Consider the following 14,458-nt stretch of genomic DNA (forward strand, 5'->3'; position numbering starts at 1 on the left):
CCACTCCCGCTGCTCCACGGTTGGGATGGTGTTCTTCGGCTTGCAAGCCTCCACCTCTTTCCTCCAAACGTAACGATGGTCATTATGGCCAAACAGTTATATTTTTTGTTTCATCAGAGGACATTTCTTCAAAAAGGTACGTCTTTTTCCCCATGTGCAGTTGCAAACTGTAGTCTGGCTGTTTTATGGCGGTTTTGGAGCAGTGGCTTCTTCCTTGCTGAGCAGCCTTTCAGGTTATGTCGATATAGGACTCGTTTTACTGTGGATATAGATACTTTGTACCAGTTTCCTCCAAAATCTTCACACGGTCCTTTGCTGTTGTTCAGGGATGATTTGCACTTTTCGCACCAAAGTACGTTCATCTCTAGGAGACAGAACGCGTCTCTTTTCCTGAGCGGTATGACGGCTGCGTGATCCCATGGTGTTTATACTTGCCTACTATTGTTTGTACAGATGAACGTGGTACCTTCAGGCTTTTGGAAATTACTCCCAAGGATGAACCAGAGTTGTGGAGGTCTACAATTTTTTTCTGAGGTCTTGGCTGATTTCTTTTGATTTTCCCATGATGTCAAGCAAAGAGGCACCGATTTTGAAGTAGGCCTTGAAATACATCCACAGTACACCTCCAATGACTCAAATTATGTCAATTAGCCTATCAGAAGCTTCTAAAGCCATGACATCATTTTCTGGAATTTTCCAAGCGTGTTAAAGGCACAGTCAACTTAGTTGACTGTGATTATGAAGTAGGCTACATTTAGGAAAATGTGCAGTAATCTTCTGACCCACTGGAATTGTGATACAGTGAATTAATCTGTAAACAATTGTTGGAAAAATGACTTGTGTCATGCACAAAGTAGATGTCCTAACAGACTTTCCAAAACTATAGTTTGATAAGAAATTTGTGGAGTGGTTGAAAAATGAGTTTTAATGACTCCAACATAAGTGTATGTAAACTTCCGACTTCAGCTGTAGGTGTGGACATYGATCTGATTTTGGGTCACACCATAGTCTAGAAAGAGGGAATATTGCAAKATMTTCCTAATGTAGCCTACTTCAGAACAAACTCTATTGTGTCATATAGAAAGTAATAAGGTTTTGGGTCAACAGTGGTGGTTCTCTTCTTCAATTCATATGTTGGCATCTTTTGATCCCTAGACCTCTATGGAGATTCACTTGGGTATTCTTTGACATAACAGGGTGTGATTTCTGGATAAACAGTTATGAGAATGTTCCCCAGTAAAATACAACCAAAACATGATACCATCTATTCTTTCTTTGCATGAACATCTGTTATTGTGACCWTAAATGARAATGAGGTGTAGCTGAACATCCAGTATAAAATGAATGGGGGAGGAGACACTTCAACAATTTATTGGCCCTCACACTGGCTATATAGTAAAGAGAAGAGCAAAACAAGTTTTCCACAAACCAGTGTAGTGTAGGCCACTGGGGGCAAACCCAGGAACATAACACTGTAGAAAATGGACATCTGTCCTTTCCAACAGTGACCACACACACAGGCAGGGCCCAACATTTTCCCCGAAAAACATATTGAACAGGGGTTAAATGTTTTTGAGCATTAATTGATGGAATAAATAAAGCAGTACATTTAAAATGGGGAACGTGTAATCAGCTATGAAACTACACTGAAAAAAAATATAAACACAACATGTAAAGTGTTGGTCCCATGTTGTTTGAGCTGAAATAAAAGATTGCAGAAATATTCCACACTCATGAAAAGTTTATTTCTCCCCAAAAAATTGCACACATGGTCTCAGACAATCCTGGATGTGAAGGTCCTGGGCTGGCATGGTTATACATGGTCTGCAGTTGTGAGGCTGGTTGAATGTACTGCCAAATTCTCTAAACAACGTTGGAGGTGGCTTATAGTACATTAATTAACATTACATTCTCTGGCAACAGCTCTGGTCGGCATTCCTGCAGTCAGCATGCCAATTGCATGTTCCCTCAAAACTTGAGACATCTGTGACATTGTGTTGTGTAACAAAACTGCACATGTTAATGGCCTTTTATTGTCCCCAGTGCAATGTGCATCTGTGTAATGATCATGCTGTTTAATCAGCTTCTTTATATGCCACACCTGTCAGATTATCTTGGCAAAATGAGAAATTCTCACTAACAGGGATGTAGTGTGTGCGATCGGTTTGCTGATGTCAACGTTGTGAACAGAGTGCCCCATGGTGGCAGTGGGGTTATGGTATGGCAGGCATAAACTACCGACAACGAACACAATTGCATTTTATCGATGACAATTTGAATGCACTGACGAAATCCAGAGGCACATTGTCATGCCATTCGTCCGCCGCCATCGCCTCATGTTTCAGCAMTACAATGCATGGTTCCTTGTCGCAAGGATCTACGTGTTTCCTGGAAGCTGAAAATGTCCCAGTTCTTTCATGGCCTGCATACTCACCAGACATGTCACCCATCGATAATTTGGGATGCTCTGACTTGACGAGTACAACAGTTTATTCCAGTTCCCGCCAATATCCGACTTCGCACAGCCATTGAAGAGAAAGGAGCAGGACAGAATTTCCACAGGCCACAATCAACTCAATGCGAAGGAGATGTCGCGTTCCATGAGTCAAATGGTGATCACACCAGATACTGACTGGTATTCTGATCCACTCCCCTAATTCTTTCAATGTATATGTGACCAACAAATGCATATGTGAAATCCATAGAAGGGGACAAATTTACTGATTACCTTATGAACGCATTAAAATATTTGAAATTGTTGCATGTTTATATTTTTGTTCATTGTACATACGGCAGCGTTTTGTATAGTATGTCGACAGGCTTCCCAAATACTGTAGTTACTTGCTATATTTTATTGGAACCTTTATCTGATGGCGAAAAACACACACAAAATTGAAAAACACCYTGTTTATTTTAAGACAAAGGCCTGAATACTCAGGAACATTATAAAATACTTCGTTGCGAAGTGGTCATGGTAAATCACTTGACACAGACAATGGGGAAATGAAACACATCCGTATCCCATTATGAAGAGAAAAAAAATACACCGCCCCCAACCAGTTCGAAGAGACATTTAGTCAGAACCATTTGAAATGTCGCCTGCCTCCGTCTKTTACACGGTTTGGTAGCTGGTTGTCGATCCCGTTCCTTCTGGGTAAAGGAAATACAAAGCTGCCGTCGAAGTAGTCACAGTGCTGCCTTGCTGGGGGTTAGGAATTAACCCTGGTATGAGTGTGGCGCTAGCCTAGAATGCTAACTAGTAACGTAAGACCTTAGATTTGAAACGACCCGATTCAAACTAAAGGACCAAAACAGGCAATGTTGGCGGCCTGAGATTAGATTTGTAAACAATGTCAACGTAAAGCTTTCACTTGGTTGACATAACATTCACTTGGTTTACATAACTAGCTACTAACTAAGCCAACGAAGTGGGAAAAGGAGTCCCCACCCATAAACAAAAATCTAACGAACCATCAAGATGAAGTGAGTTACAAACATGGCTAACGTTAACTAGCTAACTCATTGGCTAAATGAAAAACCTAAATTAGCGGTCACAAAGTAGACATGCTAACGACGTTACCACCATGACATTTAATCGTTCTCAACATGTATAGTCTAGCTATGTCAGCAAAATAGTTTAAGTTTTGTCCGTAAAATATCATTAATGAATACATTGTCCGCAACATCAGCATTGCAGATTGTCCGAAATATCTCCACACTCCGTCGTAGAGAACTGCAGCCGCCTGACTGCTTCTTTGATTAGATTCCCAGACAATATTAATTCCTGAAGTAACTGATGTGGGTCGTCCTTCTCGACAGCTGCGTTGATCCCCTTTCGGTCCCAACGTTTGAAATTGTCCCACGCCTGGTTACTTGAGCCAGGGAAACTGTATGGACTAGCTCTGTTACTACGTTGCCTCCGGTTTCGAAGCCGTATGCAYCACCCGGTACGTTTTTGCAGGGCCACGCCATTGTTGGCTTGTTTGATGATGTTGTTACTGCTGCAGTTGCTGGTGAGACCGTGGAGACATGACATCGTCTTCTGATTAGCACTATTGTTGTGAAGCTGCAGCGCCTCACCGATTTTCGTGACCAAAGCGTCCACTTCTTTTGAATCGACGGTAACAGACTGCTCCAAGAGGATGTAGTCCTCCTTTCGACAAGGCATTTTGTTGTATTTTGTGTGTTTCTTGGCTGTAGTTTCGAAATGAATGGGAGCGTAGCTCAGTTCCTTCCTCTCACCACGTTGCTCGGCAGAAAAGCAAGTAAGCGAGCAACCCTCGATATTTTGTAAACAATGGATGACGTATGATCCGGAATGTACCATTTKCAATGTGGGTGCAATCATCATTCAAATTATTTCAAATAGTGAGAATCATCATTTCTATTATTTTCCGTACAAAGTATTAATTGATTTATTTCATTATAGAATTCCTTATMATGTATGACATATTTTCTGAACARKACTCTGACTATTCATATCTTATTTAAAGACCTGCACGATTCCCCTGATTTTATTCAGTCTTGGCACATCTAGCCAACTGGACATAATACATAACTCGTAACTGTCTAGCTATATTATGTGGGTCAAATAAACTATGTTTTTACAATAACACCAAATTGTCATACATATCTGACTTATTTCTTGTTGCAAATTGCTATATTCCACAACCCATGAAATCAAAAACCTTTGACTGAGAAGTATTTTATCTCAATTAGCTATCATTCAATTGTTTTCATGCAATATTATTTWAAATATCATCCCTCCACTCTAAAATGCTGCATATTTCAAATGTTTGACAAAGATTTGCTGGATTGTTGAAATAACCATAACTGATTAATGTTCGGATTATATAAATAACAATTATTACATTATGGTAATAAACGATGATATTTGTTTTAAGCATTATATGTGCAGATGTACATGTCAATGCATCAGAATGCACGATCTATAATGCGCAAAACGTGCTGTATGCGTTTGATTTACATCAGTGGTTAGAACATGGAGTGCATTTCTGATTTCTCTGAATCGTACTGAACTCGGACGCTCCAGTCAAAGAGCGCCCTCATGACCATATAAGGGGCGACTATCGTGTTCACGTGGTGCGTGTCTGTACTACAGCCTGTCCCTAGACCTGCTGCTGCGTTGCATTTTCAGGTCATTCGAGTACGTGGTATATTTCCTTAACACTTCACAGGGCTTAAAATAAAGTCATTATAGTGAATGGATTTCATTTATATGTGAAATATGTTTATTAGGTTCAGAGTACAATACCGATTTCCTCATTCTCTTCCGCTATGACTGAGACATTTAGTAAACAGCTGGCTGATCAACAACAATTCCTGTTTGTCTGTGGTCTGTACTAGCAGCTGCTTGTGTTCCTGTTTCAGGGATGTTCCCATTTTACTAGTATGACTCTATCCTTGTCGGAGAGGGGAGGGGAACTGGGGAAACAGTGTATTGAGTGTACGTGTCTATTCARTTGACTTTGATAGGACTTGGAGCTCTGCCAAAGCTGGGGGTCATTGGGTTTCTTCCTTCCATTGAGTATGTGCTGACACCATATAAGGCTCTTCCGAGTATTGCATCCACTGAAAAACAATAGAAGAATTATTACATTGTTCAACATAAATAAACCCTGAGCTAACAGTCAAGTTACTCATCCGAGTTTGACAATGAGATCCTGTCCATGGGACATACAGTTCAGAGATTACATGACAGACAGAGCCCTTTGTAATGTGTCTGATTTGGGCTGAAACTCAGCAAAAATATATAGTTGACTTCACTAAATATTTGTTAGAGTTGAACTTGATGGATATGTAATATTGTAAAGTGGCTGTTCCACTGGATGTCATAAGGTGAATGCACCAATTTGTAAGTCGCTCTGGATAAGAGCGTCTGCTAAATGACTTAAATGTAAATGTAAATGATGCTCTCAGAGATCTTGTATTAGAATAATTGACCTTTATCATATATATCTTTGATTCAGTAAAAGAGGAGCATCCTCTACTGTTAACTAATATACCATTTTTTCAAGGAATAATTTGACCCTCTGGTGTGTTTACCATGAACTGAACTTCATCTACGACTTCATCTAAAGTGCAATTCGCTATCCAGCTCCCTATCACATGGCAATGTTTGCATCGMGAACATGATGCAGTGAGTGACATTGGCTGTAGGACTCACTTGGCAGAGCTGCAGTGCATGCTGTTACTTGAGAGAAAGCAACGCTCTGCACCTGCCAGCCAATCATAAAGCTCTCTCACCATATGAGATTGATCAACAAAGATTACATGCTGTCAGCCCATAAACTTTTCAGGAGCATAGTGACCTTAATTCACCTGATGTTCCTGTAATTTACAGGCTATCAATCTGTCAAGAGTTACATCAGTGTCAAGAGTCACATAACAGCCTCATAATACTAATGGGTTGTGAAAGTAGATTCCTGGCTGTAAATTCCAGTGCTGCACAACTTCTGTTCACAGTTGTAGTCCAGGTACCTTTTATTTACCACACCCTTTTGTCTGATTAGAAATAATGGCACACCCTTAATATTGAAGGCCATTCAAAAAGGTATCATAATACACACCCATGTTCTGAAGTACTATTCATGTTTTATCTCAAATGGCTATCAGTGGGTATTCTAACTCTGATGAGGAGGAGGGAGTGTCAGAGTCAATTTCACATTCATTTGTCACTGCTGTGAGTACCATCAACAACCTGAACTCCCAGTTTGCCCAAAAGACAGCCAAACACTAAGTCCCACTTTTGCCCATAAACAGCATAGCTTGTTTTCCACCCTTAATTTAGGTCCTGAAAATGTCATATCTAATTTGGTTAGGGAGAATGCATGCGCTGTGRCAGTGATTAAGGGATCCTGCTCAGAGGCGGTGGATAGTTTGCTTGGCATGCTGTTGCTCCATGGTGCAACCATCAACTGGGTCCCCGTAGAGAGTCAGTTCTAGGAACCTGCCCCATGGAGAAACAGACAGAGTGTTGGACAAAATCTGAGACCCTGTGTGCTAACATAACTTCATCAGTTGATGACTCAGTAATGCATATAGATGTGTGGCAGTAATTSGGATGGATGATGCTTGTACTAGATAGGTGTGATTGAAATGAGATGTGATTGAAGGAAGGGATTAACAATGAGTCACTACTTAATTACAAGGTGTTGTAATTAACAATATTTTAAAATACTTTAAACAGTTTCTTACCCCGAAAGATGTCCACAGAATGATTGGGGYAAACTATGTGGATCTTAAATGTCTGACACTGAAATAGCATGCTAATAGTAGTAGCTAATTCCAGGTCTATGTACTCTTAGTAATTCAGACTAAAGTTAGCTATTGCAGGCARGGAACTACAGCCAACTTTCAATGTCAGAAAACTATTTAAGAATATTGACATTTAAGCGACCATATGGGCCTACCTTTAAAAGGATAGTTCAACCAACTGACAAATGTAGGCTACCTAATATTATGGGTAATTAGCACAATATTGTGTTGCCATAAAACTTGGTTTGAAGTTACTTTGATTTAATTTAGGCATACTATTTGGAGCATTCTTACAGAGCTCCTGCTTCTTCCATTACTTTGCATTAAACCATTCTAATGATATACTGTGGGTATGACATCTAAAACATATGTTTTGTAAAGATCTGTATTAAAGTAAACAGAGAGCATTGTTTGACCTTATCATTTCTTCCCTTTGCATAATATTCAATACACAGCACCACCAAATGACCCCATACAGGTTTGTACTGTACATCCTGTACCACTGAGAGTTGTGTAACCCGTCTGCCTTTGGATTTCTGCCTTTCAAAGTCATGTAAGGTGAAAGTACAGTAAGAGACATTTGGGAGGGGCCTGCTCTGTAATGCTGTCCTCTGCAATGAGGACAATAATGGGCATGGACAGGTTTATTTTGAAATGCTACAAAGGAGCAAGAGGTCAACACAAGCACTATAGCACTAATACTATTACTACTACTGCTACTACTACTACTACTAATGTTAGTAATAATAACACAAGTAAAACTGAAGTATAAAAGAAGGTTCATACATGCCACTCAAGTATTCTATAAACAGAGAAAGAGGAGAATGGTAGATTAGAACATTAATTAGATTAGAACATACCAGAACATGCTGTATTTATAGAACAMATATAAAAWACATAGACTAAACATAGAAATAAAGGACTTGAGGGTCATATTCCAGAACGCGGGGGCTGCTGTAAAATAATCTACTTCAAAGTGTGAGATAAGGATTTGAGAAGTGTTATTGTATAAAGGTTAAGAGCCACCATTACCACACATTTCAGTTGAAGGCATTCAGTTGTACAAGTGACAAGGTATCCCCCTTTCCCTTTCATTTATAATACTTTATCAATGCCTTTTTGTCTTTCATTGTTGTCAAAGCACAAAGCATGCTACTGCCAAGTAATCTAGGCAAWAATCCTTGTGCTTCACAGTAAACTTGTAAACATAGGGAGAGTGTGTGAGAGTTCCTGTGAGTAGATTCGTAGTCCTATCCTCTTTGCGGTGGGCTAGCTGAGATTAGCTAGACATTTTCCCACTTCCTGCTAATGCTAGTGAGGCGTTTCCTTGGTACACAACCAAACACACTGAACAAAGTGCTAAAGGCATGCTTTGAGTTGTTCGCACAACTTTAACAAAGCTTCATTTTGTGACCCCTTTACTTAATTCTGCGTATGTAATTATTTCAATTTTACAGGAACTGCACATAGTTGTATTCAATAGAATTTATATGGATTAAGGATTTGAAAGTAGAGAATTGAAAACTTAAACTGATTCTAACAACTCTTCKTCAAAAGATTATCTAAAAAATGGCCCAATCTGCTCTTCCCAACTCCCAAGGACAACAGACCTGTGCTCTAATACTGTGATTGAATTAATCTAATTTCTCTCCTTTCCTTTTGTCCCATTGATTGATGGATTAGTTGGATATGTTTCCATTATTGTTTTCACATATTGCCTCTTGCTGATTTGGAGAAGTGGTCATCATGAAGGAAAGCAGATAAGGAAACGATGCTCTTTAWGCCAATTTAGATGCAGCCAGGGGTTTGGAAAACCTTGAGCACAGTGAACAAGAAGACATCTTGTTAGAACAAGCCTATTCAAGGATGTAACTCTACCTACTCTGGCCAACATGGAGGATATGGAGATAGTGAACCAAACACATGGGTTTGCTATTTAAATGCCTGCATAGCGTTTACTGTTTTTATTGACCTCCCAATGCTTCACACTGAGCAAGCATAATCCCTGTGTATTTGTGTTCATTTTGTTTTTATGCAGGGTGTTGTGCATCAACAGTGCATGTGTGTGGGAGGGTGGGGGTGTTTGCGTGTTTAATCAGGCTCTCAGATCAGTGGATCAGGGTCACAGGAGGGGTTTCTAGTTGCTATGAAACAACAACACATTAGGATATTAATTTAGTATCAATTCCAGGGCTGTTTGTGAGAGCGGCTGTTTGTGTCTGTGTGTGTCATAGGGTAAATCCATTTGAATTCAATCCGTTTTTGACATAACCCCTTTTAATTTGAATGGAACCTTCCATACATATTTGCTCAGAAAGTTACTTTTTGGARCTGAATGCCAAAACATTCAAGAGATAAAAGTGCTCGAAGTTGACGCCTTTTGCATACCCCATCATACCATGAGACATCCATGTCTTAATCACTGGAAAAGATAAATGGTTGAGATTTATATAATTTAAAAGCTTACAAACAGGGTTGTCAAACTATTTTATAATTTCTTGAAAAAAATAATCTGAGGTGTTGTGCRCGCCATCGGTTGAAACACAARATGCTCTTGAATACAGGGTGGGTATCATGTTTTGGCRAATACATGTATTAAAATGTGAATAAAATGGCAATGTCAACRTTCAAATGCTACCACAAAAATGGTTGGAGGTCCACATATCATATAATCAGATCATTTTGACTTGAATGGGAATATCTGTTGTTTTTAATTATACTGTTAATCCTCCATAGAAAACCTATTGAAATCATAGAAATATAGATAATAGAATAGACTTGACCATTTAAGTCAGGGGTGTCAAACACATTTTTCACTGGAGAAGGAAACAGAGATTTTACGGAAAAAGATCAGGGTGCCTTGTGAGGATCAGGCGACGAGTGGCTAATCTGCCTTTACCTTCCAATCTGCTAGCTAACGTTAAATCGCTGGGYAAATAAATGGGACYAACTGAAAGCATGTATATCTTACCAACGYYACATTAAAAACTGTAATATCTTATGTTTCTCCGAGTCGTGGCTGAATGACGACATTAAGAACATACAGCTGTCGAGTTATACACTTTTTCGGCAGTATGGAATAACAGCCTCTGGTAAGACACGAGAAGGGGGCCTATGCATATATGTAAACAACAGCTGGTGCACGATACCTAAGGAAGTCTCAGGGTTTTGCTTGCCTGAGGTAGAGTATCTCATGATAAGCTGTAGACCACACATATCTAACCTAGAGAGTTTTCATCTGTATTTTTCATAGCTGTCTATCACCACAGACCGATGCTGGCACTAAAACCGCACTCAATTGTATACCGCAATAAGCAAAGAGGAAAACGCTCATCCAGAGGCGGCGCTCCTAGTGGCCAGGGACTTTAATGCAGGGAAACATAAATCAGTTTCACCTCATTTCTATCAGCATGTTAAATGTGCAACCAGAGAGAAAAATTCTATACCACCTTTACTCCACACACAGAGACGCATACAAAGCTCTCCCTCGCCCTCCATTTGGCAAATCTGACCATAATTCTATCCTCCTGATTCCTGTTTACAAGCAGGAAGCACCAGTGACTCGGTCTATAAAAAAGTGGTCAGATGAAGCAGATGCAGGACTGTTTTGCTAGCACAGACTGGAATATGCTCCGGAATCAAGGTAAAAAAAAATAACAATGTCTACATGGTATTTCTGATCAATTTTATGTTATTTTAATGGACAATTTTTTTTGCTTTTCTTTCAAAAACAAGGACATTTCTAAGTGACCCCAAACATTTGAACGGCAGTGTACATACAGTCACTGTGGAGACGATGTCCTCGATGCACTTATTGATAAAGCCAGTGATTGATGTGGTGTGCTATCTTGCAAACTATTACAGACCACAAAAGGAAGCACAGCCGAGAGCTGCCCAGTGACACGAGCCTACCAGATGAGCTAAATAACTAATAATGGCGGCATGACTGAAGGAGGCTTTGTTGCGAAATAGGAAGCCGATTCTAGATTTCATTTTGGATTGGAGATGCTTAATGTGAGACTGGAAGGAGAGTTTACGGTCTAACCAGACACCTAGGTATTTGTAGTTGTTCACATATTCTAGGTCAGAAACGTCCAGAGTAGTGATGCTAGTCTGGCGGGAGGGTGCGGGCAGCAATCGATTGAATAGCATGCACTTAGTTTTACTAGCATTTAAAAGCAGTTGGAGGCCACGGAAGGAGTGTTGTATGGCGTTGAAGTTTGTTTGGAGGTTTGTTAGCACAGTGTCCAAAGAAGGGCCAGATGTATACCGAATAGTGTCGTCTGCGTAGAGGTGGATCAGAGAATCACCAGCAGCAAGAGCGACATCATTGATATATACAGAGAAAAGATTCGGCCCGAGAATTGAACCCTGTGGCACCTCCATAGAGACTGCCAGAGGTCCGGACAACAGGCCCTCCGATTTGACACACTGAACTCTATCTGAGAAGTAGTTGGTGAACCAGACGAGGCAGTCATTTGAGAAGCCAAGGCTATTGAGTCTGCCGATAAGAATGCAGTGATTGACAGAGTCGAAAGCCTGGCTTAGACAGCTAGTCTGTGGTGGTATTGTAGACAGCTACGAAAAATACAGATGAAAACTCTCTAGGTAGATAGTGTGGTCTACAGTTATCATGAGATACTCTACCTCAGGCCGAGCAAAACCTCTAGACTTCCTTAAATATCGTGCCAACAGCTGTTATTTACAAAAAACATAGGCGCCTCCCCCTTGTCTTACCAGACGCCGCTGTTCGATCCTGCCGATACAGCTATACCAGCCAGCTTATGTTGATAATGTGTCGTTCAGCCACGACTTCGTAAGCATAGATATTACAAGTCCCGTGGTAGTTTAGTCTTCACGCGTAGTCCATCGATTTTATTTCCGAACTGATTGCACGTTTGCGAGCAGAATGGAAAGCAGTGGGGGTTTATTCATCGCCTACGAATTCTCAGAAGACAGCCTGCCCTCTGGACCTTTTTCTCCCTTCTCTTCACGCAAAATGATGGGGATCTGGGCCTGTTCCCGAGAAAGCAGTACGTCATTCACGTCGGGCTCGTCCGACTCATTAAAGGAAAAAAGTATTCTGCCAGTTCGTGGTGAGTAATCGCATTTCTGAGTCCAGGAAGTATATTTCGGTCATAAGGACGGTAGCAGCAACAATCATATGTAAAAAATAAGTAAAGAAATAAGTTACAAACAACGCAAAGAAACAAATAAAAAAACACAAAACGTCAGCCTTTCTCCGGCGCCATCTGTGATATGGGAACTGATGCCCATTCCTGCCTATGGCCATTGCTTTGTTTTGCACATTGTTTTTGGCGGGCCACACTTTCACACTCATTTACTATTTCTAAGAATCCCCCCTCCCTTCCCCCTCCCCTCTCTCCCCTCCCACCCTTTCCCAGGCCCGTGTGTTAGTGAAGGCCAGTTTGTGTTGTTGGCCGGCAGGAGCACGTGTTTCAGTGAATGCCCCATTACCCTCTGATGCTGGCCCGCTGCCAATTGGCAATGTTTACTCTGCGAAGAGTCTCCGCCCTCCAGTCCTGCTCCTGCTTTCACTCTGTCCTGCTTCTTCACCATATCTTATTATCTAACTGTCACACAGTTTCTCTCTCTCTCTCTAATCCCATCTCTTTAATGTGCCTCTCTCCAGTACAAAGGGCAGCAGTGACCGTAGCAGTGAGAGGAGAATGCTACCTTAGGAATGGCTGTTGTTATCGATGAGCTTTCTGTCTACACCTAGCATTGAAGTTGGATTGGGGCCCACACTCAGTAAGATCATGCTGACCATTGCCAGAGGAAACAGTTTGTTCCTCGAATACACTGGTCCAAACCTCCATGTTGTCTCTGTAGGAAAACACATCAGGCAAACATGACCCATCACCCAAACAAACAGGCCCAACAAGGAGAGAAGTGGCATTGYACTTCAYAGTAAATAGAGCCATCTGTTTTGAAATAGGGGACCCTGGTTCGAGGCTATTTCAGTCGTTTGACCGTCTGGGCTCTTTTTTTTCTAAGTATAGCCATTGGTACACAGCTGGCTTGAGTGAGACATTTTCAACAATATGGCCATGGGGCCGGTGGGATGGGTCAAGCTTCACCCAGTTTTAGACCCACAAGGCTGTGAGTTGTGACAGCGCTTGTTGGTACATAAATCTATCATGGCCACTGTATTCTGCTGAAGAGCACCTTTAGCACAGATTGTAAAGTGCCTGGTGAATGATGTCCACCATGTTGTCTGACTAAAGGTTATGGAACTGAGTCCAAACAGACTCTGAAGCAGAGCACAAACAGTGAAAGCTTTATCGTGTCGGGACGAGGGCAGACATTTTCTGTTTTTCTAGAAACTCCCACCTACACCTCCCCCTTCTTTTTCTCTCTYCTTGTTGCCACATGGAGCTCTGCTGGTCTCCTTAACGGTAGAACATTCAAGAAAAAAATATATAATGGACAGAACTGTACACYGCCCCTATCCAGTGGCCCCAATAATAAAGTGTTACACAACATATTCATATCTAATCATCTGCTATTATGTGACGTGGGGAACAGAAAACAAAAAACAATCATGTATTAAAGTGAACATGTTGACATGTTACACATTGTATCCTAAATCTTACCAATCTGACCTACCTAAATCTTACCAAGGTTTTGATCGTATGATACTATGTTTACACACTGCCAAAAGGCACCACCAGTAATCAGATGAATATATCTTGAGACCAGTGGTTAGAAGAGGAAAGCTACAACAAACAACCTGCTCCTCCCCCTCCCTCCTCTTCCCTGTCTCCATTGTTTTTCATAGCGATTGTCCGGGGGGTATCAGGTTCACTGCTGTACAAATCCATCTTGGTATGTGTTTACATGTAGACACACACAGAGAGAAATCTCTGAAGAGTTGTAGTAAATATTGACACGTTTCTTGGCTCCACCCTCTCACCTTAAGGAAATCTACCCGAAGAGATACTGTTTCCTTGTGATTGGCTACTTTTCTTACCTGTGATTCAATTGGTTTAGATTTTAGTTGCTCTCTCAACAACTGCAGGGTGCACGCATATAGATGTCTGCACGCATAGAGATAGATGGAGGGACTCATCTTTAATCATCTGTGGCCATCTACAGCCGTTCCTGTGACAGCATGGGCCAGCCTGCACATTGAGGCTACAATCCATTAGGGATCCCC

At 41.0% G+C, this 14,458-nt stretch overlaps 1 protein-coding gene across 1 annotated transcript; it reads right to left on the bottom strand.

The window, feature by feature from the left end:
• Window positions 1-2,829: 2,829 nt before the first annotated feature.
• On the bottom strand, window positions 2,830-4,510 carry LOC111959110 (GSK-3-binding protein). The gene has a single exon (XM_023980554.2). It carries the CDS (start codon window positions 4,349-4,351, stop codon window positions 3,686-3,688), a length of 666 nt encoding a protein of 221 aa, XP_023836322.2. The 5' UTR covers window positions 4,352-4,510; the 3' UTR covers window positions 2,830-3,685.
• Window positions 4,511-14,458: the final 9,948 nt, after the last annotated feature.

The sequence above is a fragment of the Salvelinus sp. IW2-2015 genome, linkage group LG35 (assembly GCF_002910315.2).
Source record: "Salvelinus sp. IW2-2015 linkage group LG35, ASM291031v2, whole genome shotgun sequence".
Classification (NCBI taxonomy): Eukaryota; Metazoa; Chordata; class Actinopteri; order Salmoniformes; family Salmonidae; genus Salvelinus; species Salvelinus sp. IW2-2015.